Here is a 15,600-nt window from a genome sequence, read left to right on the forward strand (position 1 = left end):
AAAAAAGAAACGAAAAGAAAAGAAAGGAAGACTAATCCACGTGTCCCTATTGCCTACATGTCGATTGCACTATTACAAATCATTTTTTCTTGCATATGTAAATCAATGCAGGCAATATTTCCATTAAAAGCTGCTTGTCCTTATTAATTCAAATTATGCATTTTAGACCCATTAAGCATAGTGTAGCTTAAAAACAGAGAATTTGCTGTACAGTTTGCCATTATTGCTCAGGCTTAAAAGCTACTAAAAGCTGTATAAGTAGGCTATACGAAATAAGGTACACATCAGTCCATGGCACTGTTCATCTGAATTTGCGCCTTGGGGCTATTTAGGCACCACTAGTAGCAAGTGCAGCTGACAGGGTCACTTCTAAACGTCGCCCTAGCGGAGGAGGCAACGACTCTATGGACGGCTAACTTCAGAGGGCTACTTCACTGCTTTACTGTATGTCACGGGCTGTATAAATATGGGGTCTCCCCTGTGTGGATCACACAGTTGCGCAAGACTCTGATGGATCATTTTCAATTCAGCGATCCTCTCTGGGTAGATGTGGTATAGTACAGTAGGTAGTTGTAGAGAAGGGTCTGTGCGTGAGTGTGTTCGTTTGTGTGTTCTTGTACTCCTAGAATATACAGCCAGAGGAAAGAGAAGAGGGAGAAGAAGGAGAAGAAGAGAGGCGGGATCGGTTTGTGTCTTGTTGAAATCCCGGGTGAAGCAAATAGATCGTCTGGAATAGATCGATCAGCAGTTCGCGTTCCCTCCGTGGATTTGATGGATGTTTGATCAGTGGATGTGATGCCCATATATATCATCGACCGTAAATTTCCCGACATATCTGGTAAGTCGCTCACGCAAACCAAGCGCTCTTGTAAAGCTGTGCCATCTGTGTGCGTCGGCGCCTCTATGTGTGTGTGTGTGTGAGCGTATGTGTGAGTGTGCGCGCGTGTGTGCGCGCGCATCGGTTTTGCTTGTGCGCCCGTGCTGCTTCAGTGACACGGGGCAGCGTGCACCAGTTGATCATGCCACCCCCCTCGGAGTTTCTGACGTGCAACAGGAGATGAGGAGCTGGCACGCATTTCTCGGTTGCGAAGCACGGTGTGTGCGCTGAGGCTTATATTTTTCCCCACCATAGTTTAAAACTTAGATGCATTTGGTGCGTCAAGAAAACACTGTTCCAGCTGGGTATCCTCTAACCTCTCTGTGATACTAGTGCACTGTATTCCAGCTGTGTGCGGACTGGTGGTGTTGCTGTAAGTTTGGTGTTATATCCCTTTAAAAGTTATTTTTACTGTTGCATTCATACTGCTTTTGCAAAAACCATTTGGACAGCAATTTAAGAGGTGGACTTCATTTCATCTAGATCACAGCACTTTTGCGCACAGGGACTCTTCACTCAAAGATGATTTTAGTCTTCAGTGTGCAGCTATAGGCCCCGCGCTAAAAATCATATCTCAGAGAAGGTGTTATTTTCAGTTAAAGTAGGCCACATTCCTCCATGTATTCAAACCCATTTAGACTCTGGACATATTAAATGCTCACATGTATGTAAGTTGTAAAAAAAAAAGTGACTTTGCAAATAGTGTTGTGTCGATTGTGTATGTGTGCGTGTGCGTATGGGCACATGGGTGTTTTCAGGTGTCTCAGTGAATGATGGGTTTAATTTTGAAGGGGTTTGTGTGGTCTCACAAGATTTGGGCTGTTTATGTTTTAGATATATCAAGAAAGGCAGACAGAGTGGGAAAAAAATGAGTTTTGATTTTTGTGGCTCCTTTCATAAACTATTATCTTAAAATACAGACACAGCAGTGCATACTTTTCAAATACACTCAGAGCCACAGCATTAGAAAAAAAAATATTGACTGCATCCTGTAACTGGAGTAGCAACATTTAACATGGATTAGGTGTTCTCTGTCACACACACTGACAGAGTAAACCTCTTTAATAAAAGCATCACTGTCACTGCTAACAGGTCCCCTTAACCTAACCAGATCCAATGTTAATGAGTAAATGAGAATAACCTTACTTTATATTTGTAGCCCCAGAAACACAGCAGTAAGCGTAATGACAAATAGAACACGAGTGGGACAGTATTAGTGCTCCTATAGGACTCCGCTAAACGTGCCTGGATACACTTTTAGGGAGTCACTCAGGACCTCTCAGTGTCCTGCTCAGTTTTTCTTGCACCTTTTCTTCCTCTTGCTCTCAACTCTTTTTGCACATTCCTTCACTGCGTCTTTATGTTCAGTTTCCCTTTTAATATATTTTGCAGACATTCGACTTCTTGGCATGCAAAGTGTCAAGAAGCGTGGCTGAATATAATATACAACCTCTACAATGCTGACATGCACACATGGTTTTATTAGAGCTGTGGGACTGCTGTCACAGTGATGTGTGTGTTCGCAGACAAAGTTTCTGCCCCCTCCTGCAGTCTGAGAGGGGTTGACAGGAAGTTGCGACTAACATATCAACTTGTGTCATCGTACTGTCTCATCTCCTTTTTTTTATCTTTTCAATCACTTGTTTCCCCTCCATATTTTCCCTTGCCTTTATTACAGTTGTAGAAACAAATCCAGTTGTCAATTCCCTGTAGTAAATCTTGGTGATGTCTTACATGCTTTGGTTTCGGTGTAGAGTTGGGAAAGCACCCTGCCTGTGGGGATCTGTGCTTGGTGTGTGTAATAGTGGCTTATCATGCTAGATAACAGCCATAACCTCAGAGGTTTACTTTACCTCGGGTTATTGTTTAGTCATGAAGTGGATTGATAGGTGAATTTACATCCAGCAAGACTGTGGTTACGTTTGATAAATGTGGATTGGGGGTGTGTGGGAGTACAGGACATGATGTGTGTCTGTAGTTGTCTGTTCGTTCAAAGAAAGTTAGGAGACTTTGTCCTTTGGTCACGCAGCGCTCTCATCTCAGCCTGCATGTGGCAAGACTCACCCATCTGCATAGACACCTCATGACACTATAGCTTGTAGTGTGTATGAGAGCATGGCTGTGGATGAGTGTTTGTGTGCAGTCACTGAATGAGTGCATGTCTGTGCAGCGTTGTTAAAGGATTAAGGATTAATTGCCTTCAGAGATAGACTTAACTACTTGTTTCATGAACTTTGTAAAGTTCTCACTTGGCCCCGGAGAGGAAAACAACACTGCATAGAGAAGAGCAGAGGAAAGGTTCTGCTTGTTTTCTGTTCTTCAGAAGTGTGTGCTTCCTTCTCTGTTTTTGCGTTTTGTTCTTTTGTTTTTGTTTTTGTTTTCTTTTGCTTTCCTTTTTTTTGTTGTTGGGAGCGTACAGTCACCAGGGTAAGAACTTCCATTATTTTCACCTTTCACTCCAAGAAAAAAAAAGTTTTTACGGTTTCTTTTTTCCCCCTCATTTGTTTTCCTAACATTGCCGTGTCTTTTATCTCCTTTTAACTTTCTCTTTCTTTTTTCTGCATGTGCCTAAGAAAGCAACAAAAAGATTCAACTAATACCTTTCATGTTAGAAAAGTACATGGTCCAAAAAAACAGAGAAAAAAAAATTCCCAAACTTTAAGGTTCCCAAAGACTGGGATTTTTAGTTCTACTTATATTTTTGGCTCACTGCTATTATCTGAACCCATTCATTTTGTTATATTTAGATTGAATTATTATTTTTATATTAAATTATTGAATCATTTCTAATAAATTAAAGCAACATTTGCCACAAAACTGCAAAAATGTCCCAATGTGCCAACATTAAGTTACTTATTTTGTGCAACCAGTATACACAAACTACAAACGTCAGCATATATGCATTTTAAAGTTTTTGCTTACTAAATCAGAATTTGTTGCTCATTAGAATAGCTGCTGATTAGTTTGCTCTCAGCTGACTAATCATTTCAGTCAAAACTCCGTAGGTGAGTTGATACAGGCGGCAGTTGAAGAAGGAGTGCCAAGAATGACAGAGACCAACACCCCCAAGTCGGCTAAGAAGCTCCGATGGACCTCCCTGGAGATCGGCCTCATTACTATTGTCTCCCTGCTCTTCATTGTCATCATTGCCCTCATCATCCTCTTTGCCACACAGAAGACGGGTGAGTGATCTAACAACAGAAGACTGATAAAGATAAATAAGAAATATCGAAAACCTTGAGTAGCTCAAAGGACAAACATTTTGGGGTTTTTTGTCAGGCTCATGCTGATGAAGGTTTTCTGCACCTAACAAAATCCTTATCAATACAAATGCATCAAGTAATTAAAAATACTTTTGACAGTCACCAAGTGTTACCGAGCATTTTTTTCTCATCTTAACCAAACTTTTCCAAACTTTTCAAGATTGCCTTTAAACTGTGTACATGGAAGGACAATTGCTTTCAACTGAGTTCATGGTTAATGGTGAGCACAAAGAAGCCTGCTGAAGAGCAGCACTTTGTTCAGGTGATAGATGACACTTGAGCTGTGTACTTTAAAAACACAGTGCAGAAGTGCAGTCACTGAGACAGAATGAAGAAAACACTCTTAAAGGTCCTTTTTTTAAAAGTTTCCATTGTGTTTTTTGGCACCTTTGTACACCCATTGTACGAAATCTGACCTCAGATGAGAATATATGTAAATATATTTTGATGTTTATTTCAAATCAGGAGAAATTATGATAAAAGGACACTGAGAAAGCCTTTCTTTGCCAGTGGAAGCCAAATAAGTTTGTTTCATTTGTCAGTTTTTTAACATATACATGAATTTTCGTGCTTTTTTATGTTCTTTATGATTTATTAAACTGTCACTTGCACATGACAGAAGGCTCATTTTACATAATATTAGGAGTTTCACTTATATCACTGCAGATCCAGGGTTAATGGAATGTGGCACAAGCTATGTAGGAATAAATTAATAGTGATAATAGGAAGCTTATTTATAGATGTACAGATTAAATAATAATAAAAGGAATGTGAAAATTTGCAGGTTTAGAAAACAATCATCTAACAGAAAGAGGAATCAAATTAAGTTTGAGGCTTTTATAGCATTTTGCTTCATAAATGTGTAAACTACCAAGTCATGAAGATTAAAGTTCAACACCTTGTTTGTGCCCGTTCATGCACATAGCTGTGCGCACATCATGTGCAATTCCACATAACTCATGAAGCATTCTGTTCAAGGTCGTACAGTACTTTGTTTCTTGTGTCAGACTGAATTTCATTAACACTTTACCATCTAAATGATTCCTGATAGTGAGAGTTACACACGTTATTTGCAAGAAGAAGAACAAATAAACAAAGGAACTGAGAGAAAATGGAAGTGGAGTAAGAGGAATAGGATATGACATCATGACTGATAGCTGCAAAAATCCCACTGAGTAATGATTTGTTTTGCATTTTCTGTAGATGAAATCTGCACCACAGCGGACTGCACACAGTCAGGTAAGCAGTGTTTGTTTGTGCATTCTCTTTAATGGCTCGTTCCGCAGGCTTTGATTCTTCTCAAGGGAAGACGGAGAAGATAGGAAAACTGAGTTTGCCTCATGAAGCCCAGGGATTTCAGATACATTCTTGGAGAAATTGTCACTTCAGATTCTCATAGGAAACAGAAGCTGAGAAACTGGTAATTCGTTAAGCGGGTATATAGATGAAGAGAAACAGTCCAAAGCTGAAACTTCTTTTTCTCAGCATATTAAGATTTTGTTATGGAGTTCATTATTTCAACTGTAAATATTCTTTGACCACGTCTCCAGCAATAAGCAATCTTGTATAACGTTCATGAATATCACACAAAGCTGTTGTCACACAACCAATTTTTCTTATCTTTCTCTCTCTCCTCTTTTTTTATCATGATTCCTGTCAGTGAACATGACATTTTTACTAAAATTGTAAGAGTAGCTCCCAACAACTCTGTTGTTATCCTTAAAAAAAAGAACCCCTGCCTCTCTCTTCATCTATACTAACATAAAACATTATTACTTTATTTTTTCACATTGTTAAAAACATCTCATAGGAGAGAAAAATACATGAAATACAAGTTTAACTGGTTAAAACTCTACCTCCCGTTTCTAGCAACAGATGCTGATTCATTTCTGATGCATTTTTGGGGAGCTGGTGTCCCAGTTCAGTCAAATTTGACAGACAGCCTTGTCACAGGAGATCTCTGAGCTGCCTTGTGGAATTTAATTGCAGTTTAAAAAAAGTATACATATCTCGAGTACCGGTGCTAAGCTGAACTCAATCACTGTCATTATACCGCTTTTTTTCCTTTTGCATTGCTGCAAATGTTACATTTATACCAGAGAATTGTATTTTTGTATCTTCTTTTGTTGAATATTATGCTACTGCAACAGCAAGCATTTCAGGCTTTAGGGAGATCATGATTGCAAATGCTCTTTTCTTTTTACAGGTTATTCAGTGACCTACAGAAAGAGCCCTAACAATTCCTACCTTCGTTCTGCTTAGTCAATGTTCTCTGTGAAGTTTCAGCATTTCAGTGTTTTGAAGTATTTTTCACTGTCTTGCTGAATCGTATGTGAAAAGATGCCGTCAACCATTTATAATGCCTCAGACAGCTCATATCTTTAGCTTTATATAACAACTGAAAACATGGAAAGATTTTCACAGATCACTTATCAATGTGTTATATCACATTATTTCAAGCCATATAAAAATGGAAATGCTGGCTACCATGTTAACTGGAACTTCAAGTTGCCATCTGCCATTATCCACCTAAATTGCAGTGATTAAGAATGGACATGTGTGTTCAAGGAGAATATCAGTTCAGCTGACAGTCATTTATGAAACAAAATTTGATCTGTGTTAGTCTCTGACCTATTTTTCTGCTTGTTATCCATCTATTTGTGCCATCTATGACTGGGAGAAGGGCAGGTTGATCTGCTTTTGGGGAAACCCAATAAAATTAGTTTCAACTTTTTGGTTATTTAACTTCACACACATTTACGGGATTTCATTTACTGTATATTTTCTGTTTTCAGCCTAATATTTATTCTTTGAATGCATTTATTTTTATTAAATTTAAGTTAACAATGGTTTTAATTATTAAACAAAAATGTGTTCACATCAGTAATACTCAAATAAGTCCTTTTAGTGTAGCCTGCAGCTTGTTAGCTTTTTGCTGTCAATACATTTGTCCAAATATAGTGCAATGGTAGGTTTCACTGACTTGCACTTGTTGAAAAAACTATACAGCACTATACACAATTTTGAATACAAATTATAGGTTGCATATACACTGTCATATATTTGTTGGTTATTTTTTACTGAAACTGTATATCCTTAAACAATGGCTTGCTTATTTCTGTATTCCTTCATTTCATGGAGTTTGTTTCCTCTCTGTCCATGCAGCGTCTCGTCTCATTGAGAACATGGACGCTAACGTGGACCCCTGTGACAACTTCTACCAGTATGCCTGTGGAGGGTGGCTTAAAAAGAACATCATCCCTGAAACCACCTCTAGATACAGCACCTTTGACATCTTACGAGATGAACTGGAGGTCATCCTCAAAGGTCAGACACCTACACACACCCACGCAAGCAGATGCACGCACAGAAAGACAAGCAGGCAATCAGACCAAAGTGTTTATACAAATCCAATTCGGAAAAAGTTGGGACGCTGTGTAAAACAAAAATAAAAACAGAATGCAATGATTTACCAATGTCATAAAGTTATATTTATTTCACAATTGAACACAGAAAACATATCAAATGTTTAAACTGAGAAAAATCTGAAGAAATCTCTGGAAATCATTGAAAAGGCTTATGATCACTTCCAGAAACCACTGTCTGTGAACACAGTTCCCCATTCCATCCACTAATGCTGGCTAAAGCTCTGTCGTACAAATGTGAAGCCGTGTGTCCATGATGCAGAAATGCCAACATCTTCTCTAGGCCAAAGCTCATTTAAAACAGATTGAGTCAAAGTTCTGTAGTCAGACAAATTGAAATTTGAGTTGTGTACTTTAAAAACACAGTGCAGAGGTGCACTGAGGCAGAATGAAGAAAACAGTGTGCAAAGGTCTCTGTTTTAGTTTTCCATTGTGTTGAAATTATTTCTGGAAAACATGGATGCTGTGGCCCCCTGACAAAAGGAGAGAGGGGCCGTCCAAGTTGTTGGATTTAAAAGTAGCCAACATTTGTCTTAAAATTAAGCAATTTCTCAATTGAAACATCTGATATTCTTTTATATTCTATTAAATAAAATTCTGTTTGTCTTTAGATTCTTTTGGAATTAGGGTTGTATCAAAGCTTTTAGCTTATGAAAACTTCTGAAGCACTCGCACAATACGTTCTTATTGGTCTACTTTTTGTAGGACTGAGGACAGCTTGACTTGGTTTCTCTAGTTTACATGTAAGGAGGACTGTCCATCAGGGATCGCAGCTCTATAGATATCATTGATGCCACGGGGGCTGGGAGTTTGTTGGCATTATCAATATGTGTGCATGTGTGTGAGCGTGAGCTGTTTTCTAAAGATCCCAACACATTATGATGAAAAAAGCACAATTTAAGCATTGCATGTGTGAGTGCGCCCAAGTGTATTGTAGGTTTTTAGTAGGCATTAGAGTATAGTGTCCTTGTTACAAAAAAGGCAGTTAAAGTGCAAATGTGTTTGCAGATTTGAGCATGTGTGTACATATGGGTCCATGCTTTGTTTCAAGTTGTTTGCATGAAGGTTGGCAGAGCCCTTTGTTTCAGGGTGCTAAATATTTATGGGACACAAACTTTCCATGGAAAATGAAAACTCTTCATCTGCCATAAATTTAGAAATGTATATATCAGTACCTTTCTCTGTAATAAAAACAGTGTGGAGTGGCTGCAGGAGAAACAGAGTGATTAGAGAGGATGAGAAAGATTCATCCTTATTGGGAAAGGAAAAATGGGGTTTAAAGTGCAGCTTGTCTTGTGGACTTTGCAGCATCCTTGAGTAATCCATTTGTCCAGTCTTGATGGATAAACACACTGTTTAGTGCATTGGGACAGTATCGTCTTTCTTTTGCTTTCTACCCTGATATTTTCAGTTGGTGAGATTTGTTTCAAAACATAAAAATGATTGTGGATGTGAATGAAGTAATTTTTGCATTTAATCCAAAATGAAGTATATATTGTCTGCCGTCTGTTACAATGATTTATCATGCTATGCTATTTTTAAAGTGAAAAGCTTTTCTTTTCTAAAACTTTTTTGTTTTGGAAAACAAATTCTTTAATTTTGTTACTTTTTCTTTACTTCTTGATCAACACCTTTTTACCAATCAATAGAACATTCATTAGGGTTTAGAGATTGCCTTGTAACATAATGATCATTTATTTATATACCTTTGTTCAGAGGGTCCTTTTAGTGGTAGAATTGCATCATTATTTCTTCTGTGTAGTGTAATTATAAAAGTGTATTGCTGAAATTCTGCCTCTTACGCCTTCACAGTGATTTTCTTGAACACGAGATTCTCAGAGGTACTGCAGGGATTTTAAATTAGACTTCTAACAAACAGCTTAGGGATGGTATAAAAAGCAGTGCACATTAACTTATTCGGACTGCACAACTCACAGCCATTCATTTCTGCTTTATTCTGTCTTCTCAATGACAGTATAAGCACTCATAAAAATCACACAAAGGGGGCAAGAAGGAAACATTTCTCAACAAAGACTCATTTGACCATTTGAAAATGCTATTGTATGTGCCGTTATGCACATTGCATGGCTCCGTGTGGGTTTGCGGCATGACTTTACACATACAAAATATGCTTACTCTTGTATTGTTGCTGAGACCTGGCTGATTTATCAGGTCTTGCACTAATATCTGCTGCATTACTATAAAAGGAGAAAGGAAGAAAGCAAGTTTTGGCAGAAACACTGGGCAAAGTGCAGTGGTTGATGTTTTACAATCATTGACTTAATTGCTCTAAATGCTGTGCTTACCACAGAGAGACATGAGGTTCCAGTCATTCATCAGATTAAATCCCCAACAGCAGTCAGTGTTGCGCTCATTCCTTCAGCTTGTCACAGTAGGAACGTCTCAGACTGCACTGTATGCACACATGTTCAGGTTTACTTTCTGTTTGCTTCTCTGTGTAAGTCCTTTTTTTTTCATTTAAAAAAACAAAATAAAAACACAACGCCTTGGATCTGAAGTGCACATTCTATTGTTTTGAAGACTTATAGCCATAAAACCTTTGCCCCTAAAACGTTTCTATTGACTAAATATGTAAGAAGGCAAATTTACTGTAAGTGTGAGACCTAAGAGTTGTGACCTCTGCTCTGAGGTCTCAAATATAAGACCTCTGATCTTAGGCCTGGCTGCCGATGCTTACTTGGATACTACCGCCTACTGATGAGCACATCCTTTTCCTGTCAACAGCTGCAGGGGCCTGAAAACACCTGGATACCACAGAGCTCTAGGCTCTCTGACATGCAATAAAAATGACTCCATCTATGTGTATGTGTGTGAATAGCTGTGTAGATTTGTGGCTGCTTGTAAATGCCTTGGATTGTTCTCAGATGCTGTAAAATGCTGTAATGATCCGTAATGAGGATCTGCACCCTGAATGTGACCACAGCTGTGTGTACGTAGGTGCACGAGGCTGGTAGAATTTTGTTTTTCAGTTCCCCCTCCTCAGGTGTGGCATGCTGTGCAATAATTTAACTAATTGACCGTGACTCTTTTAATTACTAACTAGTGTGTTTCAGGAAGGAACAAACTAGTTAGGAAGGAACAAAGGCAGATATATGTGTGTGTGTGTGTGTGTGTGTGTGTGTGTGTGTGTCTGTGTCTGTGTGTACATTTATCTGTGCATTATCTGTATATGAGCACACTGCTGCTCTCTTGTTTTGTACACATATTTTGTACATATTTTGTACACATATTTGTAAAATATGTGTACACACACACACACACACACACACACACACACGCGCGTAGAAAAATATTTAGTATACACATCCAGAAATGCATATACTATTATATATTGTACATATATTTATTAGTTTCAGATGTAGCCATTCTTGTATTTTGCTTGTTTACATTATTGTATTTTGCACAACTCTGTTGCTTGTGAAGCTCGCACACAAGAATTTCACTCACATGTGCTGTACCAATGTACCTGCACATGTGATGTGACAATAAAAGTGATTTGATTTGATTTGATTTGATTTGATTTGATTGTGTGAGGTGCTTCTTATATAGGTCTAAATCTGACTATTGAGAGCAAAATCCAACCAGGGCAGCGCCTGCAGATTACGTTTCTTGTGGAATTCGGCATAATCAAGAGCTTCAAAACAAACCTGTGTGGTAGCTGTGGCATCAACACTGTGTCCAGATATGAGATTTTCTTTCTGCATGATGCTAACAACTTATGACAAACTGAAGAGACTGTCTGTCTGTGACAACAATAACTGAAATACGGCTTTACTGTAAGACAAACAGTACTGACCACAGTAGGACTTGCTCATGATAAATAGCTTGCTCACATGACCTCCTCATATCAAAATTCCAGCAAGAATCGTTGCAAAACACCACAGAAACTCGACTCCTCATAAACACATCAAATAAATATAGCTGACCTGAGGTGTGTGGCCAAGAAAAATAATATGAATATTAATGCAGTAATTCTTCTCCAACAAAAACATATTGAACTAAAATCCTGAAGTGAATATGTTTTTGCCAGAAAAAATGCTTATGAATAAAAGGAAATAGTTTAGACCTCCACTAAGGTAATAACCTCCCCTGCTAGCTGTCCTAAAGCCAAATGTCTGAGTTTCCTGTGTAAATAACACTAAGAGTAATAAAGTGGCATTTTGACTAACAAGAACTGACAGAACGAGTGTATAGTATATACAAAGTTTTGATTTTGCTTTTTTTGGGGGGGGAGGGGGGGACTAAATACTTACTACCTTTACTTGAAAACTGCAGTGTTGAGCTATATGGCTGTTTCAGCAACTGCTGGGATTATTTTAGTTTACACAATAGCAAAGTAGGCTGTGGCGCAGCCAAGCTCTAAGAAATTACTGTTTTTGTTACTGAATGGGGAACAAGACTACATGTAATAGCTCTATAACCACTAAGTATATGAAAGTTGCATGTAACTTATGGGTCTGAAACATGAAGCCAGTGCTGATGTGCCAGCAGGAGGCTGCTACTTTGATTTCAGAAAGCAATCTAAGATCTAATTAAACATTAACCTGAGTAAACACTTTCCAGATCCGTTGAAGGTTTTAGTTCAATTTGTCTACTTCTTATTGAACGCAAGATATTATTTATTTTTAAAACTATAATTAGAGTCAAAAAGGATGATAGAGAGGGGTGTGCCTTAGGTGGGCTTACCTGGTGACTGACAATTTGCCACAAGGCCCCCCTGTTCCTTTCTTGTGACCTCTATTTTCTAATAGCTAAGATGATGACAGCAAAAGCAGTCAATGCGGCAACCGTGGTTGGGAAGCGCATCTGTAACCGGAAGGTCGCCGGTTCGATTCCCAGGCTCTCTGTCCTGGTCGTTGTGTCCTTGGCAGTAGGCGGTAGACACTTTACCCTACCACCTACCGGTTATGGCCAGAGGGGCCGATGGTGCGATATGGCAGTCTCGCTTCTGTCAGTCTGCCCCAGGGCAGCTGTGGCTACAGCTGTAGCTTACCTCCACCAGTGTGTGAATGAATAGTGGCATTGTAAAGCGCTTTGGGTGCCTTGAAAAGCGCTATATAAATCCAATCCATTATTATTAATGCGAGGCCTCATAATGGGAGTTTTCTATCCAATGACTATATTGGCTATGTGCATCTTTTATGTACATTCTATTAACAAAACATCATTTGTATTAACTAATTAGTATTAATATTAATTGTAATTAATATTTAATTTAAACAAATGGAGATTTAAAGTGCAGTTGTTCAGCCTATTTTAGTTTAAACATAAGTAACAAAAAATAGTTTTTTTTCCAACCTAATTGCTTCAAACGTTTTATTTGTGGGGCAGCTGACCCTCAGAATAGCTCCTCTGCCCAGATATTTCCCAGCAATAGCACACAGAGAGCAAACAAAAACCTGACTAGCCAATTTCACTTAAACAAAAAATAAATAAAAACTCACTGGGCATATGGAGTAGAAATGTATTTTTTCAGAAAAAAAAAGCAGAATGATTTCCTACCATCCTTTCGCCTAGACCACAGGGGGTTGAATCATAGGATGTTCTGATTTTGATACTCTTTTCAAGTCTGCCACTGATTGGCTAGAATTATGGCTCTAGACTACTCTGTGACATTTAGAAAAATATTATGGTTTTATGCAATTGCTTCTTTACAACATTAACCGATAGAAGCTTCTCCAGAATATTCTTGAGTACACGGTCTGATATAATATCTTTTACCTGAAAATGTACAGCATTAGCAAAGCCATGAAAAAAAAGACAAAGAAATTTTAATTAGGAAGTCATTTTCAGATATATCGCAAACAAACAGTCTTAGATAACACATTTCAATAAATTTTAGCTGAATGGGAACAGGAGACGGGGCTGCCTCAGAGAAGCTGAGATGTTAAAGCTATTGCATAAAATTTTTAAAGCTAATCTGTATTCCTTTGGTAAAGACGTTTCCTCGCAGTGGGTTTATTGTCCCTACAAATGTGTAAAGCAGGAAACTTAGAGTCTGAAAACACTTTTGACTCATTTCAGTCTTGACTTCATTTGCAATTTCTGCTCGTAATATACACTAAGTACATCCTTTATAGTCATGTATTGTAAGCAAATCCAGCTGCACTAAAAACACTGCAAGTGAAATGCCTTGTGGAATGAAAAACACTCAGGGATAAAATGGCAATGCAGAGGGTAGAAACTCTAAATTCGGATTCTGTATCATGCTGAGTGGTTTGGTTCAAATTGACGTGACGTCTCAAGCAAACATCAGGTGGCACAAAATCCATTCTCAAATAAATCCAAATACACACATAAGGGGTGATAGAAAGTGTGTCTGTTTGTTTGTTTGTGTGTGTGTGTGTGTGTGTGTGTGTGTGTGTGTGTGTGTGTGTGTGTAGAAAAGAGAGTGAAAGGGTAAGCCTTTGCTGTGGTTAAACATTAGCGCCAGGCAGTCAGTAATCCAATCACACACACATGATCTGTGCCCTTTTGCAGGAAGCGCCCTGTGAAGGGTCTCTATCTCAGGACATCATTACAATTAAATGAGCACATAAATAGTGCACACATGGTAATAAGAAAATGGGAGGATTCGAAATACGAACACGGTATAAAGAGTCTGAAGTGAAATGCAGTTATGCAAGAAGTGAAAACAAGTAGACCTATGAGGGAAAAAGGAAGGAAATTACTTAAAAAAGTAGCAAATGAACCAAAAAAAAAAAACCCACTCAAAACTACACACTGAGCATTTGGTGCAAAATTCTAGCCTGTGTTTGTATTTGGATAAATGATGTTCTCTGTGTTTCAGCATACCAATTTTGAAAGAAACTAATGGATACAACATCATTATGGTGGAATATAGGAGGATGAAGAATATACTTGTCCCTCACCTGATCTCAGTCCGATTGAGCTGCTGTACCATTTAATTAGGTGATAACAGCCTACTCAGAGGTGGGGGAGGCAGTATCTGAGCCACGTTAATTATATCTTCTATTTTCCGAGGCAGATCTATAGATAACAGTGCTGTGCTGTGATCCAAAAACACATATAAACATAAAATAAGCACAATAAAGAAACCTCTAAGTTGGTTTTATATGTCATTTTAAATCTAACTCTCTCATCAGTTGGGCTACTTGTAGGTCTGTGTATAGTAGTCAGGATTTCCTTTGAGGATGTCAATACTGCCACCCGGAGCTGCTGGTTCCTGCTATATTGTTGCCCACTCTTATAGATCTTCCTTTTAAAGAATGCTCCTCATGTTCTTAGTAGGCTTGAGGTCAGTGGATGGTGGCTGTCACAGCGTGATTGTTTTCCTTTTTATTCCAAGGGGTAAAGGATGTTTTGTGCAGCAGGAGATAGAGATACCATTTGAAAAGGTATCTCTTGGAATCATTTCATGTTTTGTGGAAATCTTTTTATGACTCTTCTTTAACACTAGAATGAACCAATTATAATTTGATGGTCACTGGTACAAACCACAGTAACCCATATGGCAAACAAACAAAAAAAGCTGTGTCCAAGGATTTCTGAATCCAACCTTTTCTCATCACATACTAATGTGTGTAATGAGTGGCTGGCTTTGCACATCTCTCACCCCCTTACTCACCCGTTATGAAAGCTTCAAAGGCACTCTTTTGCACCACATTTAAACCTAGTGGTGAGGTGTCATTTTCCTACATGCAGGATTACTGTTGTGAACCATTACCAGCTGTATTCATTGTCTAACGATAACACGTGAGTGACAGTGTAAGTCAAAAGCCCAATGGAAGTCAGATGCTGAAAATGAAATAATAACAATAATAAGAAAAGAAAAACCTCCGGCCATCCCTGAGTCACAGGAATATCAACCTTTGAAACAGAACTGTTATCTTTCTCTGCCACAGCTGCTGCCAAAACACTTTGTGTGTAAGGAAGAGATGCCAGCAACATGTGACAGATCAGCAGTATTTGATGCACTGAGGTAATAATGGGTCACCAGAATCTGTAGAAAACAAATTTAATCCAAACTGAATTTGCAGAAACAAAGAGTGAA

At 38.4% G+C, this 15,600-nt stretch overlaps 1 protein-coding gene across 4 annotated transcripts in view; it reads left to right on the plus strand.

Annotated features, from left to right (window-relative positions):
• The first annotated feature begins 409 nt into the window (after positions 1-409).
• The window catches only part of LOC146559841 (neprilysin-like), a 34,152-nt gene continuing 18,961 nt past the window's right edge, over positions 410-15,600 (plus strand). The window contains exons 1-4 of one of the 4 annotated variants that reach the window (XM_085243625.1): positions 410-838; positions 3,883-4,059; positions 5,344-5,379; positions 7,306-7,467. In XM_085243625.1, coding sequence (XP_085099751.1) covers positions 796-838; positions 3,883-4,059; positions 5,344-5,379; positions 7,306-7,467 — 418 coding nt within the window. In that variant the 5' untranslated portion in view covers positions 410-795. Of the gene's footprint in view, positions 839-1,069; positions 1,251-2,907; positions 3,305-3,882; positions 4,060-5,343; positions 5,380-7,305; positions 7,468-15,600 lie in introns of those variants that run through there. The other 3 variants (XM_085243627.1, XM_085243626.1, XM_085243628.1) reach the window with 3 other exon arrangements.

The sequence above is a fragment of the Mchenga conophoros genome, linkage group LG14 (assembly GCF_057382185.1).
Source record: "Mchenga conophoros isolate Kocher_MC1m ecotype Shallow Benthic linkage group LG14, M_conophoros_male_GT1.1, whole genome shotgun sequence".
Taxonomy (NCBI): Eukaryota; Metazoa; Chordata; class Actinopteri; order Cichliformes; family Cichlidae; genus Mchenga; species Mchenga conophoros.